The following is a 22423-nucleotide window of genomic DNA, read 5'->3' as shown; positions in this document are numbered from 1 at the left end:
TCGTCCCTATTGTCACTGGTAACGTGATGGTTCCTAAGGGGTGAACAGTGTCTCCCCCAAATCCTACCAAAGGGGTCGAGACGGGCTTCAATCGTTCCTTGCCGATCTTCATCCCTACCAAGACCGACCAGAACATGATGTTGGCCGAGCTCCCATTGTCTACTAGTATACGCCTAACCATGTAATTGGCTACAAGTAGGGAGAGCACTAGTGCGTCATCGTGCGGCTGCTGCACTCCCTCTTCATCTCCGCTGTCAAAGGTTATGGCATCACCTTTCTTGTTTCGTTTGCTACTGGTTTCCCCCTTTTCTATCGTCAGCACCTGTTTAGCATATCTTTTACGTGCACTTCCACTATCTCCTCCACTGGCGGATCCTCCAAAGATCACCGCAATTTCCCCAATAGCTTGCTCTTCCTTCTCTTTTGCGCCGTGCCTCCTCTGCTCGGTTGATTCCCTTTGTGATTTTTCTTTCTTGACAAATCTGGACAGATGTCCCCTTCTTATTAGGACTTCGATTTCTTTCTTTAGCTGAATGCATTCTTCTGTGTCGTGGTCGTGATCCCTATGGTATGCGCAGAACTTGGACATGTTCCGCTTATGTAGAGGCGTTCACATAGGTTCGGGCCATGAGACGTAGTCCTTCTTTTTGATCTGCATCAACAACTCTGAGCGTGGTACATTTAGAGGTGTGTAGGTGGAGAACTTGTTATGATGTCCTCTACTCTTTTGACCTGTTTGCAGCGCACTAGTTTTGTGCCTTTTTGTAGGTCTATACGCGTCTCCAGATTCTCTGCCGTTGTTTCTCCTTTTCCGTTCTAGACGATTTCCCCTCGTGTCCATCATCTCCTCCAGGTTATATATTTCTCTGCTCGAATCATTAACTCCCCCATGTCCACTGGAGGTTTTTTCCCAAGGGAGTATAAGAAACTTCCGGGTTGGAGAGCCGTTGTCAGGGCGGGCCAAAGCTACCCCCATATCCAAGTTGCGGATTTCTAGGGTCGCTGTGTTGAAACGGTGCATGAAGTTCTTTAAAGTCTCCCGGTCCCCTTGCACCATACTCATTAGATGGCCTGTTGTTTTGGCAACTCTCCGGCTACTGAGGAAGTGGCCAATGAACATTTGCTCCATCCCTTGGAAGGAACCAACAGATTCTGGTCGAAGAGTTCGATACCAGTCTCTGGCGGTACCCTTAAGGGTGGTAGCAAACGCTCGGCACATAATGGCGTCCGGAGCCCCTTGCAGCTGCATTAACATTTTGAAATTTTCCAGGTGATCAATGGGATCAGACAAACGTTCGTATCTCTCAAAGGTGGGCATCTTGAATCTGCTGGGCAATGGAGCTTCCATGATCTCTTTGCTGAACGGAGATTCCGCGCACTTTAAGGATGTTTCCCCATGGTAGGGCCTGGTTCTGCCCTCTTTCATCATCTTCTCTATGTAATCTATCTTCTTTATTCTTTCCTCGAGCTCGGTGGATCTTTGTTGGTTCACGTCCACGCTATTTGCATCTTCTACCTTCTTGCTGGGTTGAGTTTTCTCTTCTTTCTCCCTTAGTTCGTCAGCTTGTTTGTCTGCGCTGGGTTTCTTTTGCGGTTGGGGAAGGACGTGCCCCTCCTGACTCTTCTATTGTAAGAGTTGGTTGAGCATGTCCTTCATTTCCTTCTGGAAGGCAAGGAACTCCTCCCTACTGACACCAGATGAATCGAAGGTCCATTGGATGGATTGGGATGGTTCTTTGTTATCAGGGAAGGAGGTGGAATTGCGTGAGGTTGGCATTGCTTGAATGTTTGAAAGTCAAGAGCAAGATAATATCGCCTCCTAAAGTAGCGTCCCACAGACAGCGCCAACTGTTGCGGGGTAAAAAAAAATGGTTGGAATGCTCCTTGACTCTTGTTGACCTGAAATAGAAAGAGAAGAGAGGCTTGGAGGACCCAGGGTGTACTCCGGGGGATCTCTCCGATGCCTAAGTAAGAGGAAAGCTTTCAAAGAGGCTTAATGCAACAGTAGAGTAGTGTCTTATCACCTACCTTTGCTTGTATCCCCAGTCCCTACTTATAGGGGCTTGAGTTGACCATTGGTTGGCTCGGATTTATTGCGTGGGGGCGCGAATCGCTCTTCGGCCTTAAGTGCGTGCGCCTATTACTCGGTTTTTAAGGGCGTCGGCGTGAATCTCTCCTTCTCTTTATTAGGTCGGAGCTAATCACTCGTCAGAAAGTCAGACTTGGAGAAAGTATGAGACAGGCGTTGACCTGCCCTTATTAGCGTGATTTATTATGGGCATATCAATGAGTATAAAGGCCTCAAGGTTTTGGGGTGCTGGGTTCGCTGAGAACCTGGTAACATTTTAAGGGGATTTTATCATACAAAGATAGCTACTCTTCATATCCAATTCGGCCAATATGAAGAGAGTAAAAGTAACTCATTTTATTTTACACAAAAGACAATTGTAATTTTAAAATAGGTGTGGGCACTTACCTAGAATGTATGTCAGTTCTTTCTCTTCTTCTTTCCTTTTCATTGTTTCTCTTTCATTATTATTTGAAAAAAAAAAACTTTTATAGGATAAAATCATAAAATCAGTGAATATTCCCCCCCCCCCCACACACACACCACACACACACCACAATGCATTAGAAGAGCATTGGGGGCAAAACAAATGCATATTTGAAAACAATGAATGGTATTTTTTTTTCCCCATCTAAAGATTGATAAGGCTTATATCATTGTGCTATATATGGTTGTAGTAATTGTTTGTGTGGGATTGATATATTGAGCCATGTTGAATCTCTAGTTTTGTGTGTTTCAGAACTGCAATTCCATTTGGACAATGATATTGGGATTGGTTCAAATTTCCATTGAATATGGATATCATTGGTATTTGACTTGGGAAAAAGGGTACTTATAATAATGCACAGTGGCTTTTTCTCCTATAAACAAAATTAAATGCTCTCTTGATCTCTTTTTTATGCCCATATGCCTTCATAAGAATAGCACTATAGCATACTATCCATACATTGCTAATTGATTAAATTCATCTAATGGATAGTTAGCTTTTGATCACTACACTGAACTCTTACTATCCTATTTTTGCTTAATGCTTATATTATCCGATGGATAGTCATCTCTGTTTAAATGCTTTTGAGCTACTGGATTGCATGTTGTTTGTATGGAATGCCATTGCATGGCTGATGCAGTATTGTGTATTGCATGCTAGTAGTGGATCTAGGGGTGTATTTTGTTTTATCTAAATGCCACCTACATGGCTGATGCAGTGTCTTGTGAATTACCTGCTGTAGAAACTCCTAGGATATCTGGTGCATTTTTTTTGTGATATGCAGGATGGGAAAATGTTCTATTTCCAGACGGCATGTTGCTGAAATTTCGTTATATTTTTCTCAAAATTATCAAATTCCATGAAACATGCACTAAAATGATTACGATATAATGCATGCTAAATTTTTTTTTGAAAGGATGAGTGAATGATAAAAGAAGATTGATCTTCATCCTGGATTGATATATCTTGTGAACTGCATAATGTTAGTAGACATTAGGACTGCATGCTTGATTTGAATGTCACCTGCATGTTGATGCAGTGATATGTATTGCCTGCTGGTAGGTATACTTTTAAGTTGTTGCATGTCTTAATCTAAATGACATATGGTATGATGCAAAAATCTTGTGAATTGTATGTTTTTGTGACTTGCAGGTTTAGAAATGTTTTATTTATAGATGGCATGCTGCCGAAAATTTATTGAATTTTGACCAAAATAATCAAAGTCATATATCATATTTTGTGAATAATTATAGTGTACTCAATGTTAAAACATTTTTGAATGATTGTGAAGTTCAAATGAATTTTGAACTTCATCTCTAAATTTACTTTTTGGGCATATGCTAAGTGAAAAATTCTATTAATCACGGACTCATTTTGCATTATTTGATTATTATAGTTGTTTTTGAGTCTAAGGAAACCATGTAATCATGAACATCATATCTATTTTTTTCATAAAAATATATTCTTGATATAGATTGTTTGTGGGATGCAATGAACACATTACATTATGTAATGCGTATTATATGAAACTCTTGTGTACTTATAAAATTCAACACTAGTTGGATTATTGTGAACTTTTAATGAAAATGTCATATGTAAGATGAAATGCATACAAACTTTTATAAATTGATAAAAATTTAACTATTTAAAAGGGATCATTTTGTTTGAACTGTTGAATATCCAATTATTTTATTCTCAAAATCAGTGCTACTTAAAGTACGTATACAATATGTTAAATTGTACACTAATTTTTTTTATAATTCTTAATTTGAAAGGAGTTTGCAGTTATGATAAACATCCGCACAAATGGCCGATGCACAACATCGTAAATGTAGCTACTGATTATTTTATTTTTTTGTGATTATCTGACCAAATGGAATTTTTGTTTTTAATTTGAATTTATATATGTATTATTTGTATTTGAATTTGGAATTTTTTTTTTTTTATTGAAAATAGATGAGAATTTATGGTAATTTAATTGAATGTATAATGTATTTGTATTGAATTAGAATTTTGATATTTTATGATATTTTGCTAGTAATTATGCGTTTAATGTATGTATTTGCAAATGTAAATGGCAGATTTTTACAAAATTTAATGCTTAAAAAAAATATTAATTTTAAAATTACTAGTTGATGGTGTTGAAAAATATGTCCTAATAAGATCCATTTTAAGTTTATAGTGAAGATTCAAAACCGTCACTAGAAGTAGGGCATTAGTGTATGAATTCAAAATCGGCAATCTAATAGTATAGTATTAGTGAGGATTCAAAAACCGTCACTAATAGTGGCCCACTATTAGTGACAATTTTAAATTGACTAATAGTATAGTATAGTGAAGATTCAAACCCGTCAGTAATAGTAGCGTATTAGTGACAATTTTTGAAAATTCGTCATAATAGTAGATTTTGAATCTTCACTAATACTCTAGTATTAGTGACGCATACTATTAGTGACGGTTTTTGGAATCTTTCACGAAATTATTTACTCTTAGTGACGATTTTGAAATTCGCTCACTAATACCCTACTTTAGTGACGATTTTGAGCAAATGATGTAAAATTATAGTGAACGGTAGTCGGATTTGAGTGACGGTTATAATCATCACTAATACTATCTTATTAGTGACGGTTCAAATTCATCATAATAATTATTAGTAAAACAGGTTTTTAGCAACTAATTTAAAACGTCATAATACTTATAATCGTCATACAATTAGTGACGATTTTTTGATATTAGTGACGGTTTTGATCCTGCATTAATAACCTTATATTTGGAGTGACTTGGAGGTACTTATAGAATTTGACATTGAGTATAGTACTAGAAGCTAATAATTAGCTGGCTGGGAGGTATGTTGATGCAAATTATGAGACTACTGAGACAAATCGAGATCACCGCAGTGATTTTATACTATAGTGGGCAGGCTTTATTTGTTTATAAATGCAAGAATAAATATTTATTATTAGATTATATACCACCAAGGTAGAATATAGGAAATAGGTGTCAAGGCGGCTATGAACATGGTTGGTAATAAACTCAATGTAGGACAACAAGCTAGTCATCGCCAATTAAAGTGATAATGCCATCTTGGCAATGAGCCCATCATGTAAGGACAAGCACATTGAAGTCCAGTATCATAAATGAGAATTGATGCTCTAAGGAGGGAAAGGGAATTGTGAGTTGTAGTTTTTTTTGAAGAATATAGAATAATGTATGAGACAGATTTTTAATATTTGCTTTCTATAGAGAAATGCTTGCATTCCTTCAACTTTCTACATGTTGCAATTATGTTGAACACCATTCTTCGACTGTCGAGGAGCTGCAGGCTTGAAAGGCTCCCTAATGTGGGGGATATACGTCATGGTGGCAATTGTTGAGTTTAAGCCCCCATCTTCAGTGAACCTACTCTGGCATTTGGTTAAGGGACGGGAGTGGTGGACGCCCCCATGATGGGGTTTTTGGTATTAGATGTATTGATTGATGCACTAAAGGTGGAGTATCAGCCAGTATGAATTACGCCCAGAATTTGGAATTAAAGACCTTAGGATTGTTGACGTCATAGGTCACACCCAGTTTTGATAATGAAAATACTTAAGTATTGCTGGCTATCTAGTTTATGTGCAGGTTTATATTCGTAGATACTTTGATAACACATGAAGTAGAGCATGAAGACCTGAAGATCATTTTATGTGTAATTCATTATTTATTCAAGTGGGGGCTATAAATAGTAAATTACGGAAAAAGATTGTAATATAAACTCTCTGCATAGCATTGCAATATAGGCTAATTGTAAGCTCATAGACCTTTAAAGAGAAAGTGAGGTAAAGGAATTTTTCGAATGGTTTATTTTTATGTGTTTTACTGATGTTGTCATGGTTAACAGGGTGATGGGTGGATTTGTGTGGTGGGGGGGGGGTTGGGTGGTTGGGGGGTGGCGCAGGGAGGACCAGGGGAGTAACATCGTGTGTGGACGGTGCGCCCCGCGCGTGAAGAGATCGGCGGGGGGTAGCTAGAGAAAAAAAAAAAGTGCACGGTCTGCCCAACCAACAAAAAAGGCGGGAATTCCCGCACGCCAACCAGTCCAACTAGCAAGCAAAAAAGAAATGAGGGTCCACTCTCTACGAGCCAAAAATCGGGGATACATTTTATAGAAGCACACTCTGTATGCTTAGTAAAGTGGCGGGGGAGTATTAGCTCAACGTTAATTAGGGGGAAGAACACAAGAAGAAACCTCAAAAGCCCTGGTGTAACCGGGGGAAGTAGAGGGGGGTGGAAAGGAGCCAGAAAGGCACCAGGAAGATGTAAAGATTAGTTTAGATGACAGGACAATGATGACAGTGAAAACACAAAAATTAACCAATCACAGTCCTCTAATATCGCCAATGAAATGTCCAAACTAGACTCAAAAACTGAGATTAGAGTGACAAAGGGGAAAGGAAAATTAATTAATAACAAATTTATTACATTTTCCTGATCTCTTTCTGCAACCCTGAACGAAACTGTAACAGGTAACCTTTCGTTTCCCACTAATGTGCTTGGTGTCTATGTGGAACCTCTACGAGCTCTCCTTCCGACTAGCTTCCTTGGGCTTCCTTAGAACTTCAACCGTCACACTCTAATGTTTGGAATAGAAAGAAAGATTCAAAGACAGAGAGATCTCTTGAACTGAATAAACTTGTATTAATGCTTTCTAATTTTTCCTCTCCGAACATAAGGGTCAAAGCTCCCTTAAATAGGCAAGCAATCGCTAATGGATAAACACAAACTTGCTTTCTCAAAAGCATATGGCTGACATAAAGCTAAAGCAAAACCTACTTTGACATAAAGTAAAAGCAACTTTAATCAAAGCGGAGGATAGCACATAGCTTGCTAACTCACCCTTCAAACAAAACAAAATAACTTTAATAAAGCAAACACTTTAATAAAACTACTTTTGACTAAATACACAAGATATGACCCGACGAATCGTCCTTTCGGCGAGGCCTGGGATATGACACGTTTCTAGACAGGTGTCTGGATATGACCTTCTTAAGTAGCCCGCTCAGTCTGGTCTGGGATATGATGATCTTTTAGACTATCATCTGTTCTGTACATTTGGCAAAGATCTCATCCTTCTTTAAAGATCTTTTAGGGCACTAATGATTTCTTCATCGTGCTCCTTTTTTGCCAGCTCCACCAATACTATCTGAAGATCGCTCTTCATAGCTTGGGTTGAAGGAAGATGCTGCTCCCAATCTTTCATCTGATTAATTACATTTCTTGTATTAATCGCAAATTCTACTAAAACTAGCTCTCCTCGAAATTTGGAGAAACTTTCCTTCAATGGAAATCAGAATTTCATGGTCTGAGAAGAAAATACAGTTTGATGTCATCCTAGCTTCTAACAAGTAGATTCCCCACAGATTCTGGACCAAATCATAGAATTTTTTATGCTTCTGAAAATCCTCCCAATCTGGTTCCTCCTCATAAAAATCTGAAACGGTTCCTTCTTTCCAATCTTCTGAAAAAAGATTCCAAAACAACTGGTTCAAAATAGCTAGTCCACCAAATCTGTCCTGGATGAGTAAAATTTAGCACATATTTCACCATTGCTGGTAGAAAATTGAAAGCCTGCCCTCTTTTACTAAAACCAAAAAACTGGATTTCTCCCGTCCTCAAAGCCTTCTATACTGCAACAAGAAACTCTGGTTTAATGCTTCTGGGAATGTGTAGCTTCGGAATACACAGTCCGCTCTTCATCCAAAACTGCTTCAATTCAGGATATTCTGAAATATCAACTATCGCTCTGGTAGTAAAATTGTATTTCTTAAGCTGAATGTCCATCTCCACCTTAAGCTTAATCTGCTAGTGAATGAGTTCGGATGTACTTTCCTTGTTAATGACTATGAAATATTCTGAAATAATGGATTCAAAATCTTCCAAAATTTCTACTATTTCCTGAAGATAGCCTGAAAAGGGTGTATTTGCTGGAATTGCTGGATTCTTAATCATCCCTTCTAGAAAAACCCTTTTTCTTTTTGATATTTCTAGAGTTCTTAACAGAAAATCTTCAAGAACCAAATCAATATTGACTACTTCGACTTCAGCTGTTTCCTTATCCTTTCTGGTTTCTGAAAAACTTCTATTGATCATGATCTCTTCATTTTTCTGTATTTTTTCTCCTCTCCCTTTCCTAGATCTAGGATTCTGGGTACACTGAGTGCTATAGTGACCGAACTGGTTACAAACAAAGCACTGAATGTGGCTTTTATTACTGGGTTTCTCATCCCTTCTAGATGAACTCCCTCTCTTCATCTGTTCCTGAATTGGAACTGGGCATCCTCTTTTTTGAGAAACTGTTTTACTACTTTCTTCTTCCTTCCTGGATTTGAAAGATATTTTCCTCTTTTTGTCAACAAATCTGGCAACTGGGCAATCTGTCACCTTATGCCTTTCTTTACAAATTGGGCATTTGATATGGCCACTACTGCTGCTGCTACTGCTTACCATATTTTCTACAAGAATTTAAGTATCTGGTTAGAGTACCAGTAATAATATTATCTTTTCCCTTAATATGTTTGTTGACCTTATAGGTCACACCCTGGTTTTGATAATGACAAATATAATTGTATTTAATAAATATCTAGTTCATGTGCAGGTTCACATTAGCATATCTTCAGTGGCACGTGAAAGCTCAAAACTTGAAGACAATTTCATACTCTTAATTGTAATAATTTTCAGTGAAATTTGTCTGTAAAAGTAATTAGGGTTCTTCGGTTTGTAATAAGCACACACATCACATATATGATTTACTTTGTAAGCTCAAACCGAACCATGAATGAGACAGGACCTTAGGGTGCCCTTCGGTCGACCGACACCGAATTTTTTCGGTGCTTTCAAAATTGGACCCCAAGTGACCTTAGGACACACACACATTCACATATATTTGTTAGGCACTTGAATAGGAATTGTTTGGCTCAATACGGGACCAAAATGCACACTTGGTGCACCTTCAGTCGACCGAGACTTGTAGTTCAAAAGAACCTGGTCGACCGAACCGGCCCTGAGTCAACAATTTGACCAAGGCCCGGTCGACCGAGCCCTCATAGTTCATTTGACTCCGGTCGACCGAGCCCCCTGGGAGTCAACATTTGACCTCTCAGTCGACCGACCAAATTTGTACTCCAACAACCTGGTCGACCGAATGGTCTCAGGAGAATTCCCAACGGTCTGGTCGACCGAACCACACAGTTCAAAAGGGCCCGGTCGACCGAACCTCGAAATTTTGGAAAATCGCCCTTCCTCGGTCGACCGACCACTCAGTTCAAAATAGCCCTGGTCGACCGAGCTACTTGAGCCCTGGTCAACCGAACCATTTCTGGTCGACCGGACCTCTCGGGTTGGTCTTATTTTTACCGCGATTAATAATTTTTTAAACAGGGTTAAATTATTTTAAATGTCATTAATCTTTTCTAACAATCCCTAATAGGTCCCCAACGGTCAAAATTTTCAGTATGTCTATATATACTCCTTCATTTGGTGGATTAAGCACTGATTAGCAAAAAGATTAAGAAAATCTCTCTTAAGCCAAAATACTTATTTTTGCTTCTCATTACTCATACTCCTTTTGAAACCTACTCAAGCTTACCTTCTTCATCTATCTAAATCATTTGTAAGTGTATTGAGTATTATTGCTTAGAGGTTTGCTCTCATTGTTTAGAGTGTTTGAATCGATTTTTCTCTCGAGAGCATAACCTAAGTTTTCTTAGGAGGCTTTGCTAATAAGCCTACTCTAAGAAGACTTGTGGTAAACTTCTGAGTGTTGCATTATCATTGCAATATCTTTGGAAGTTTGTATTTGTTTTGATTTGCAAGAACATATTTCAAGCTTACTCAAATATCTTGTGGAATTTATTGAACAATTTGTGAAAAGATATTTGTACTTGTTACACTAATCTTTGTGGTATTATTTGTACAAGTATATATATATATATATATATATATATATATATATATATATCATTTTCCGAAAACAAAGATTATCTATTTTGCAAATCCAAGCATATACACATTCGTATGATTGACACATTCTATTGATTGATAATATTGAGGCTTGTTTGATACTCTGTGTGAACACGCTTGACTGAATATTTTGAAGTACACAGATTATTGTTATTGACACTCTCACTTACTTGCTACACTGATAGAAAACATTGTTGAGAGTTGACATTTTTAGACCATACAGAGCTTGCATTATTAAATCATCTATGGTGTTTGTGTTTGTGCGCATTTGTGATACAAATCTGCTTTACGTGAAAGCACCCTTATATTGTACCTTGTGATTGTATATCTGAGAGATTCCAGGCGTGGCCTGAGGGGGCGGTAATCCAGCCCGGTAAGGATTGGAGTAAAGGTTGAGGTCAGTCCTGTGGTAATTTGACCTAGTTTGTATAGGTGCCGCTCCACCCATTTAAGTGAGCAAGGTATTGTGATAATCCTTGTGCTGGTTAGCCAAGGCGGGGACGTAGGCAGTTGGCTGAACCTCGATAACATATCTGTGTGTCATCCTCTCTTTACTGCTTTCTGGTGCTTGTATGGTTGTTTAAACTGCTTTATTTAATTTCTGGTATATTTACATTATTTGCACTAGATTGACCCTAGGCTTGTGAACATACTGCTGCTAGGAGGAATACCTAGGAGATAAAATTTAAAAATACCAATTTACCCCCCCTCTTAGGATCACGGTAAAGCTAACAATGTTCTACATTAAAGGAATAATATTGTAACTCATTCCTCCACCTAACCAATCTTGCTTGAGTGCATAGTTTTAACTTAATTCCCATGATATGCTTCACATAGGAATTATCTGTTCTAACAATAAATGGTTTACCCAAAAAAAGTTCATTGGCCCTAATTCCTTTAAGGACTGCCAATAATTCTTTTTCATGCATTGGGTAATTAAGCTCTGCTCCATTAAAACATCCACTCCAATATCTGCTGAGATGTTCTGTTTTATTGATCTTCCTGATCTTTAAAACACACCCCCATGCTCTATCTGAAGCATCGGTTTCCAGAATTATATCTAATTCTGTTCCGCCTGGATATTCAAATTTGGAAAATTTTTGGTTTCTTTCTTTAAGGCTTTAACAATTTCAGTATCCTCTGAAGTCCAATTTTAGGGATTCTTTACTGAAACCTTTTTTTGAATTGATACTGCCTTTTCTGCCAAATCTTTTATGAATTTTCTAATGTAATTCAATACTTTTAGAAAGCATTGACACTGCCTTCTATCTTTGAATTCATCAGGAAATTCATGTAGCCTTTCTGCTATGTGTGGTTGAAGCTCCTCTTCATTACCTCGAATTTTTAAACCTAAAAATTATATCTGAGGTTGCATCCAAATGGTTTTTCTTTCTGAAAGAACCATTCCTTCTTTTCTGAACACTTGTGCCACCTGCCTCAAATGTTCTAAATGATCCTTAGTATTTTTACTAAATACTAAAACATCATCAATGTAAACTGCAACAAATCCCGTCATTCCTCCAAACCCTCTGTCCATTCTTCTCTGGAAAATGCCTAGGGCATTCTTCAATCCAAATGGCATAACTAGCCATTTGAATAGCCCAATGGGCATTGTGAAGGCTATAAGAGCTACTGCTCTCTCTTTGACCTTTATCTGCCAGTACCCTGATTTGAGATCGAATTTAGAATAAATTGAGGGTTTCTCCCTTCTTAGTCTATTTCTAAGATATTCCTGATTAGGTAGATTATACCCATCATCTCTTGTTTCTCTATTCAAATCTCTATAATCAATAACCATTCTGGCTTTTCCTCATACTTGTTCGGCATGATTTGTCACCATGAATGTTGCACTCCTGTGCTCACTCGTACTGTGCCTCATGAGTCCCAAATTTAACAATTCGTGAATTTGTTTTTCAAATTCCTTTATCATTTCATTTGGATAACTAATCCCTTTACTTCTAATAACTGTATCAGGATTTTTAAGAACAATATCTGCTTCTGGCATGGCTTTCTGCCATAATGTCTTCGGATTCTCCGACCAATTTTCTGAAAGCATCTTCTTGATTTCTTCAAGATTACTTTCTTCTTTTTCAGACGACTGATTTACTTTTAGAATGCTTCCTAATATCAAGTCCTTCCAATTATCAAGTTTCTCTTGATAATTAGATTTCTCTTCCGATTTTTCTTCTTCTACTAATCTGTAATTCTTTACAGTAGTTTCTGAGAGTTTCGGAATAAAATGATTATCTAGGATAATTTCTTCTGAGCATATCGTAAACGGCTGATATCTCTTAAGGAATATACTTCCCAAAAGGAAATCGTCTAGTAATTCTGGAATTAGGCCAAGAATTTGCTCCTCATATTCTTTGCCATTCATCCTGATTTTAACATTTCTGGCAACTTCTCCTATCTGAAGAATAACACCGTTGCCGATTATAACTTTAAAATTTTCTGATTCCCAAGTCACTTCTAGAAATCTAATCCTAGTACTAGACCATGTACACCCAGTGTCAATAAGGGTTGTACATTCTATCTTCCCGATAGAAATGTTAACAAGTGTTGCCCATTCTTCAAATTTGGTGCTTAAAATGGATGCTCCCATATATGCTATATGAGACTGGTCTTCATCTTCATCTGCATAGATAGGGATTCTTATGGTTCTCTGACCAACTACCCTTCTACTGCTTGATGGTCTTAATTTAGATGGTCCAGATCCTTCTGACCTAATTTCTGAATTAATATCCTCCTCTCTAGATATACTCGCTTGACTAGGAGTATAATCACTTAGAAGTTCTGTGATGATTAATCTATTTGCCTCTTGTCTTACTGACTCTAGCAAAAGATTTTTCAATCTTTCTTCTGTCCTTGGGGTTACCCAAATCTGTGGCCAGCTTAGCGCTCTTGGATTCACAACCTCGGGCTGTAATCCTCTAACTAAGTCTACTTGATTTGTCTCGAAGAATTGAGTGAATCTACTAACTCCTCTTCCGAGGGCTAGTTTCCCCGTATTATAGAACTTTAAATACAATATGGCAATAATTCTAATGCACCTCCTGTCTGGGCTACATTTTAACATATTCTGCCAATCACGCGTATTAACTCTAATCTGTAGAGTCTTTTCCATACTCTTGTCTTGGAGGTCAATATGTAAATCTGGTATAACTTTTATCCAAGCTGCTCCTGAATGCAAGTTACCTCTTACTCCTCATAGCAAGGACATAACTAATATACTAAAAATCAATAAGCTTATTCATGAAGGTGACTCTAATATCAAATAAATGACTCTAATATTAAATTAACTCACTTATATGGTATTCTCACTCACTTGGCATTCTCTTAAAGTGACTCTAATATCAAATAAATTATTTCAGTTAACTCTAATGATGTGTTGTGGGTCTCATAGATTTATACCATGAAGCATTTCGTATGTCATATTATTATATGATCAAATTCATATACTCCTAGTGAGTTCCTTCTAACTTAAATAGTGTTTCATGTTACTAACTTTTATTATTGTTTTATTGTTTTACTGTAATGATAAGCTTTTGTCATCTTATTATCATAATCTTTATTTTATTTTATATCAAACAAGTGATCAATTATAAGTGATGAGTTCATTAAGTGAAATATATATATATATATATATATATATATATATATATATATATATATATATCTCTCTTAGAGAAATGGCTTAAAATTACTCTGCTCTGTAACAGTTTTTCAACAGTTGTGGCAGCAATACATGAGCGAAGTACTAATATCATAGATGTTGATACAAATTCTACGGAACAACTCTACATGCCCCCAAAAAATACAATAAACCCACCCCCATAGTATAGTTCATATGATAGTGCGAACTACGAAGTGTCTCATAATGACAGGTGTTCAAATACTCGCGGACTCGTTTTCGACTCTGAACTCCTGAATTTACCATCCCTTTAAAATTATGGGATCAACTTCAATGGGCGTAGAATTAGTTACATGGACCGTAAAACGGACACGTGAATACCAATCCGTAATTCTATAAAAAAAAAATACAATACAATAAACCCAGCAGAGATCTTGAATATCCAAATTACAAATTATAACAATGGCGATCAAAAAGTTGCAGAACCAATATTAACTAATTAATCCAAATCAATCATCTCAATCAGTCAAGCATGGCGCCGCGTACGGACACTGAGCAGCTTCACATCATCGATCACAGGGCCACACAGGGATCCGGAGTTGTCGTTCTTCATGGTGTAGAACGTGCTCCAGAAAGTGATCCGGGTGCGCGCCTTCGTCGCCTGGAACCGCAGCACCGCCCGCTTGAACCCGCCCTTGCCCTTGGACTCGTACAGCACCTGAACGGCGCCCTTCCCGGCGTACGCCTCCACCGCCATGGACCCAACGCAGGCGTCGCCGGCGTCACCTACAGCGAAGGTGAGGGCGTAGAGTCGGCCGGGGGTGGTCCGCACGACCTGCGAAATGGCACTCTCTTTGCCGGCGATGAGCTCCACCGCCCGCTCGCCGGCGGGCACGGCGTAGTGTTCGGAATCTATATACTTGACGGCTTTGAGCGATTCAATGATCCAGCCGGGGAGGGGGGAGTGGTCGTCCTCGATGTTGGGTGGAATCAGAACGCCCCATGTTGTGTTGGGGAGCACATACGGACCTTCCTCCAAATCTCCATTCTTCAGAAGATTTGCTGCAAAATTAATTTTACTAATTAATCAGTAAATTCCATGAAAGGGATAGTGACTTTTGAACCAGAATAAAAACAGAGAATTACTAATTTCCTAATTTACTAATTTACTACCACTGGTGCGGCGGGGAGGATAGAGTGGCTTCAATGCGACAGAATCGATGAGCGGGCCACAAGCCGGATCCTCTTCCGAACCCGGATTGTGAATCAGGATATCAATTTCGGGTTGACCCGCTTGGAATGCCCAGGAGTAGGAGTCCCAGCCTGTGCTGCTGTACATTGTCTGCATCGGGAGGATCCCGGTGTCGAGGGGTCTGGGTTTTCCGGCGACCGACGCGACAGAGACGTTGAGCCGCTCCTCCTGGGCGCACGTGCGGGCGGCGCTGAAAGTGACGGAGTAGTAGATTCCCGCTTTGACCTTGACCCTTTGCCGGATTGACGCCTCGTTCCCCAGACGGACGGCGAAGGCTCCCTCCGGCACGATCAGGATCATGTCCCCTTGTTTTTGACCCGATTTTATGAACTCCACAAATCCAGATATTTTCCAATTCGGAATTGCGTTTTCCGAAATGACCTTGGTCCCCTTCATCTGCCATGGCTTGGGGCCATATTCGAAGTTGCCATTCGGTAATAATCCTGCACCCGAGGGGGTAGTTTATTCTATTACTAAACTGTGGAGAGAGAGAGAGAGAGAGAGAGGGTACATAAATTATATATTTATATAAATATATGAAAAGGGTAGGCGTAACATGGGGGAGCTCGCTCGCTAGCTAGCTAGGCTAAGTGTAAAGTAACTAAGGACAAAAATTCAGGATAGCAACTAGCTAGGTAGAGCTAGACACGTGTATTAGTTAATTAAATATTTTCAATTAATTATATGGATAATGTGGAAGGCTGCCATGCATGCATGCTGCCATTTCTTTGTACAAAACTTTAATGCGGATCTGCACTCTGTATATATATATATATATATATATATATATATATATATATATTATAAATCGATGCCTTCGATCAGTTCATTTATGGGCGATTTTATTGTGTGAATTGATGTGCATGTGAGGTTTAATCACGACCGTCTAATCTGAGGACCACAAATCCATATCTGGCGGATGCAGTCAACTTCTTCTGATCCATGGATCGGGTTAGCTGGGTTCACTAACCAGTAGACACTCTCTCTTTTCTCTCTGTTTTTATCAGATGGATCGTTTGAGATTTGCATTTAAGAATGCGTCTTCCAAATCTGTACTTGTAATTGTTGTCCACCAACCAACCAGATGAAATGTCAGACGAAATGACCCTAATGATTTAATAAAAAGACAATAATTTTTTTTTACAAATATTGATAATTTTTAAATCTGTGAGAAGGCCAGTGTCATTTTTTAAATTTCATAAAAAATTTATATATTTTTGATAAATTCCAAGAAATATAAGCATCTTTTGTCTATTAATATTTTACAATCAATACTGTAAAATTGAAATCAATCCTTTTTTTTTTTTAGATTACGTATCGAGTATCTACGCGTCCATTTTACGGTTCACGTAACTAATCTTGCTCTCCTTGAAGTTGATCCTCATAACTCCAAAGGGAGGATAAATTCAGTAGTCCAGGGATAAAAACGAGTTCGGGAGAATTTCAATTCCTGACCTCGGGAGAGGCACTCTCGCAACTCACATTACCACCTAAACCACATCCTAGAAGTAGATTAAAGTCAATCCTTGCATGTATCTACCTGTGCAATGTACAATTACCTTAAAAATCTCTTTGTAGCCACTTAAGCTATCACATCTTTCCTAATTTAATGCAAGTAACTTATTTTTTATTAAAATAATTTTAAAAAATAAATATTTATATGGTCACATTTCAAAAGTAGCCTAATCAAGACCTTATCGGGATGATTTTATTTAAAAATTTCTCATATATATATTAGCACATATTTATTCATGCTTAAGGCACTTGGATGCAACCATGAGATTGAATATTTAATTTATTAAATTAATTTCATATATATTATATTTTTTATTTTTTATTTTTTAATACAACGAGAGAAAAGATTCCGAAAAAACATAATGATGAAGCCATGTGCCTCATCACATGACTCGAGATTTTCACAAGATTAAAACAACAACCATGTAATATAGTATACAATTAATAGAAGTAAATTAGTCATTTTATTCTTTTAAAAAATATAAAAAAAAATACTTAGTGATAGCGTTTTTAAATACCAATAACACTATCTATTTAAAATATATATACACATACATAAACCAAAGTAATAACTACAAAGATCTGGCGTAATTTTTTTTTTTTTTCATTGTTACCTCTCTTAAAATTTGAATCTAATAACTTGAAACCTAATTTATAGCCTCGTTGTTCAGAGGCAACAAATCTAAATATAAGATGAAATAAAATTAAATCTTATCAATAACACCAGAGTCCCAATAAAGAGAGTTCGAGCTAAGCAATTTCAGATCCAGCTCCCGCTTTGTTATTTATTGTGAATAATTATCAACAAATACTTCTAACTACAAGCTAGTTCCCGTTATTATTATGATCACATATATAACTTTTTCCAACTAGATCATAAATAAAAAATAAATCATAGCGGAATGTTAAACCTTACCGCCGGAGATGGATGCAACGACGACGTCGCCGGCGGCGCAAAGCAGTAGCGCAAGTAGCGCGGCGATCCTCAGCATTGTGTGTGTGAGAGAGAGAGAGAGAGAGAGAGAGAGAGAGAGGGGGGGCGGGGGGGTTGAGTTGAAATTATGTGAGGATGGGCGGGAGAGTAACGGGGGATTTATGTAGTTGTGGGAAGAAGAAAGCCCCTGGGTTTGGAGAAAACAACAAGAATGCCACTAGACCCCCAATTAGGGGTGGGGCAACCCTTGTTAACGACGTGGCGACCAACGTGGGTGCATGTGAATTCTCGAATTTAATTAATAATTAATTAATTAATGTTTTTTTAGTTTAATAGTTTTTAATGCATGTGAATTCTCGTATTTAATTATTAATTATTAATTTATTAATTAATTAATATTTTTTAGCCTAAATAGTTTATAATAAATCATACATTCACATGCAACCTGTAAGGTAACATAGTGAGTTGGGCCCCAAGATTTATGCTCTCGATTTCATTTTTCTAGCGACAATATCTGCTTAAAGCCCACATGGCTTTCTTTTGGCAGTTTCACCGTCCATTCCAGGGTGTTTTTGTAATTTTCTAATACTCTTATTTTATAATCCAAAAAATAATAATAATCTTATTTTATTTTTGTCATGGTTTTAAAATTCCATAAGCCATAATAAACATGTTATTAATTATATATACACAATATATATAATGTTGCACTAGTTTGAGATAGCATTATTGCAAAAGGTATTGGCCATAATTACTTTTTTTTTCTTAATTACCCTCATTATTCTTTTTATTATTATGGGAGTCAAAAAAATATTCAAGGATATAGGTTAGAAAGTATTTGGTTCAACATACTAATTCTTAATATATCTATTAATTTACTTTGTTTTTAAATATGTCGGCTAGTGAAGTTAGTTTTGTCACACTTCGAATCCTGAAATGGGATCCAGGGGTGAAAATATAACCTAACATGTCCCTATATCATACAAATTATCCACAGATACAGTACAAAGGATGAGGTCCAACCCCGTGGGGTTTTCAGGCACCCTAAACGCATCCAAACACAGTCATATACGCAGCGGAAAAAGTTATTCTATATATATACATATACAATACCATACCAGAGTCTATACTAGAGCAAACATCAGGCTCTATCAAAAGGTACAAACGGGTGCCCAAATACATCTCAAAATGGCAACCCACTAGAATACAATTCTAGCACTTACCCAAGTGTTAACCGCAGTACACCAGCCACTACACTTCTCTACACCAGGACACTAGTTCTGGTTACTCGAAAGACCTGTAAAAATGTACGTACAGTAGGGGTGAGACATCTCTCAGTAAAGAAGAATACAGGTTATATCGAGGTGTGGCATTTGAGTGTTATCATGACATACGACCATGCATAGTTCAATAGTCAAAATAATCAAAAATCAGTTCCAGTATTTTCACAAAACAAGCAATACAATTTGGTGTCATCACACCCTTCGGCTTGAAGCCAGACTGTTTGGTGGTATTTTACACCCTTCGATAAAAGCCAGCAATCTGGTGATATTTCACACACTTCGGCCAACACCGACAATCTAGTGATATTTTACACCCTTCGGTAAACGTCGGTGCCCCCGGTAACTTGACATAGCATCAGCGTTGAACCGGTGCAGATCTGGTGTTCGCACACCCTTCGGCTCGAAAGCCGGCCAATCTAGTGGTATTGCGCACTCTTCGGAAAAAGCCAGATTTTCAAACCTGGAACAATTCGGAACCTCGTTCCTATTTCACCAAGATACAACATATGCATGCTCATATAACTAAACAAACCACACCCATTTGGTAATCTAAAATAAAGGTTTTCCAAACACATATAGTTTAAACAAGTCAAGGCACGACCATCCCTATAACACAGTATAAATCAACATATACGTTTGGTTTTCAACAAAACTAGGGATGCAGCCCATCGCCCCATTTTTCCCAAAACTATAACCACGAAAAACCCATAGTTTTCCCCGTTAGATCCCCCCAAATGAGTAGCCAAAACACACACAGGATTGTGAACCACAGTTCTACCGAGTCCGATTTAATAAATAACCGATATAAACACAATTTCCCTTACCTTTTTCCCGAATAGTCAATCCCGAACTCTAAGTTCCTTAAACAATGAACGGAGTTCCAAAACCTACAATCAATAGTACAGAATATACTCACAACACTGTTCCCTACAAAACTACCGGATCAGAATTGAAAATTGAGTCTTACCTCGATTTTAAGCTGAAACCCAAAAAATCTCCGAAACAGGATTCCAATCCGTAGAACTTGTAGAGAATCCTTCCACGATCCTCGTGGTAACTTCAGATTCACGATTCTAACGACGAATGACGAGGAAATCTAGAGAGATAAAGAGTAGGGAGAGTTCTAGAGAGAGAGAGAGAGATATTTGAGTTTTCTTAGTTAAGAAGTAAAAAGAATTCTATTTATAGCCCCTTTAACCCAGGCAAACTCGTCGACGAGATGGTGTCCTCGTCGATGAGGCTCTATAGTCCTCTCGTCGACGAGAAAGAGGATTCATCAACGAATCCCGATATCACCAGTTCCCGAAACTCCTCGGCTTCTCCTCGTCAACGAGCCTCTGAACTTTGTTGACAAGAGATGCATGGCCTTCATCGACGAATCCTGTTCAAATACCAATTTTACCCCTCTCTTAATTATTTAAACCTATCTATCACAGTTTAGGTTCTTACAATCTCCCCTCCTTACAAAAATTTCGTCCTCGAAATTTGTCATCTCTAATTCACAAACTTATTCATACAACATTCCAAGAAGAAAACTGGCGACTACTACAGCATAGCCCCCTCATACACATACATATATATACCCTCACTTATGACGGAGGAATACCGTGGTTACATATATAGCTGTCTCAAGAGTTCACAATACACACACTCGCAACGACTAACCACCTATCCCAACCTAAAGTAGGGTCATGTACAAGTGCTCAAAACAACTGTGGATACTTTCTGCGTATTTCCATTTCCAGTTCCCAAGAAGCTTCCTCAACCTCGTGGTTCCGCCACAATATCTTCACTAACAGTATTTCCTTAGTACGAAACTTTTGAACTTTACGGTCCGGAACCTGAACAAGTATCTCCTCATACGCTAAAGTATCCCTAATTTCCAACTTATCGTAGTTGATAATATGTGAAGGATCTAACACGTACCTTCTCAACATGGATACGTGAAACACATCGTGGACCCGAAAAAGTGTTGGAGGTAATGCAATCTTGTAAGCTACCGAACCCACTCGCTCAAGAACCTAGAATGGTCCGATATACCTCGGGCTTAACTTGCCCTTCCTCCCAAATCTCATCACCCCTTTCATCAGAGCGATATGCAGAAATACCTTACCCCCCACCTCGAATTCTAAATCACGGCGGCGAACATCTGCATAACTCTTCTGCCAGCTCCGAGCTGATTTAATCCTATCCCAGTTCAAACCCACCTTCTCAAACAGCTACTGCATGAGTTCAGGTCCTAACACTTGACGTTCACCAACCTCATCCCAACACAAAGGAGATCGACACCTCTAACCATACAAAGCCTTAAACGGTGTCATCCAAATATTAGTCTGGAAGCTGTTATTATAAGAGAACTCTACTAGTGGCATTAACTGTATCCAACTATCACCAATATCTAACACACAAGCTCACAACATATCTTCCAAGATCTGTATCATCCTCTCCGACTGTCCATCAGTTTGGGGGTGGAACGTTGTACTGAAAGTAAGTTTCGTCCCCAGTGCCTCCTGCAAGCTTATCCAAAATCGAGAAGTAAACCTCAGATCTCATTCTAACACAATGGACATCGGTACTCCGTGCATTCTCACAATCTCATGCACGTACATATCAGCTAGCCTACTTAAAGGGTAGCCAACCTTCATTGGTATGAAATGAGCAAATTTCGTTAATCTATCCATGATCACCCAAATAGCATTTTGCCCGTGAAGTGCTAGCGGCAATTAGGTCACAAAATCTATGGAAATATGCTCTCATTTCCACACCAGAATAGGCAAGGGCTGCAACGGCCCTACCAGCCTCTGATGTTCAACTTTCACTTGTTGACACGTCAGTTACTGCTCCACGAACTAAGCAATCTGCCTCTTAATACCAGACCACCAGAAGATCTCGTGCAAGTCCCGATACATCTTTGTACTACTAGGATGTACCGTATACAAAGAGCGATGCGCTTCCTCCAGAATCGTCCTTCTCATCTCATCATCATTCGGAACACATAACCTGGTCCCAAACCTCAGCTCACCTCCCTCAGAGATGTTAAACTTTGTAGCCGGTCCCTGCTGTACCTTTTACATAACCCCTGCCAACTCTGCATCACTAGCCTACGCGGCCCTTATATGTTCAAACAAAGTTGGCTGGATCACCAAGCTAGTAAAGAAAGCTTGATGATCACCAATCACTAACTCCATACCAAGGCTTCCCAGGTCTCGTCTGATATGATGCTGAGCTACAACCGTAGATACAACCGTAGGTCCC

At 38.4% G+C, this 22423-nt stretch overlaps 2 protein-coding genes across 2 annotated transcripts; both read right to left on the bottom strand.

The window, feature by feature from the left end:
- Positions 1-610: 610 nt before the first annotated feature.
- Positions 611-1429, bottom strand: LOC131158499 (uncharacterized). Its single transcript, XM_058113368.1, has one exon. It carries the CDS (start codon positions 1427-1429, stop codon positions 611-613), a length of 819 nt encoding a protein of 272 aa, XP_057969351.1.
- A 13053-nt stretch (positions 1430-14482) lies between these two features.
- Positions 14483-18013, bottom strand: LOC131158125 (protein DUF642 L-GALACTONO-1,4-LACTONE-RESPONSIVE GENE 2-like). The gene is made up of 3 exons (XM_058112746.1): positions 17868-18013; positions 15358-15879; positions 14483-15246 (listed from the first exon to the last, which is right to left on the bottom strand). The coding sequence occupies exons 1-3, from the start codon at positions 17941-17943 to the stop codon at positions 14711-14713; spliced, it is 1134 nt and encodes a 377-aa protein (XP_057968729.1). The 5' UTR covers positions 17944-18013; the 3' UTR covers positions 14483-14710.
- Positions 18014-22423: the final 4410 nt, after the last annotated feature.

Source organism: Malania oleifera, chromosome 6, assembly GCF_029873635.1.
Source record: "Malania oleifera isolate guangnan ecotype guangnan chromosome 6, ASM2987363v1, whole genome shotgun sequence".
In the NCBI taxonomy this organism is placed as follows: Eukaryota; Viridiplantae; Streptophyta; class Magnoliopsida; order Santalales; family Ximeniaceae; genus Malania; species Malania oleifera.
This window is presented reverse-complemented; position numbering and strand designations above follow the sequence as displayed.

Bases quoted from the DNA above. Each gene is read 5' to 3' on its own strand.
- LOC131158499 (XM_058113368.1), bottom strand. From the start codon at position 1,429: ATGATGAAAGAGGGCAGAACCAGGCCCTACCATGGGGAAACATCCTTA.
- LOC131158125 (XM_058112746.1), bottom strand. From the start codon at position 17,943: ATGCTGAGGATCGCCGCGCTACTTGCGCTACTGCTTTGCGCCGCCGGC. The intron at 15,880-17,867 runs GTAAGGTTTAAC...CCTCGGGTGCAG, and splicing joins CGTTGCATCCATCTCCGGCG to GATTATTACCGAATGGCAAC. The intron at 15,247-15,357 runs GTAGTAAATTAG...TTAATTTTGCAG, and splicing joins TCCTCCCCGCCGCACCAGTG to CAAATCTTCTGAAGAATGGA.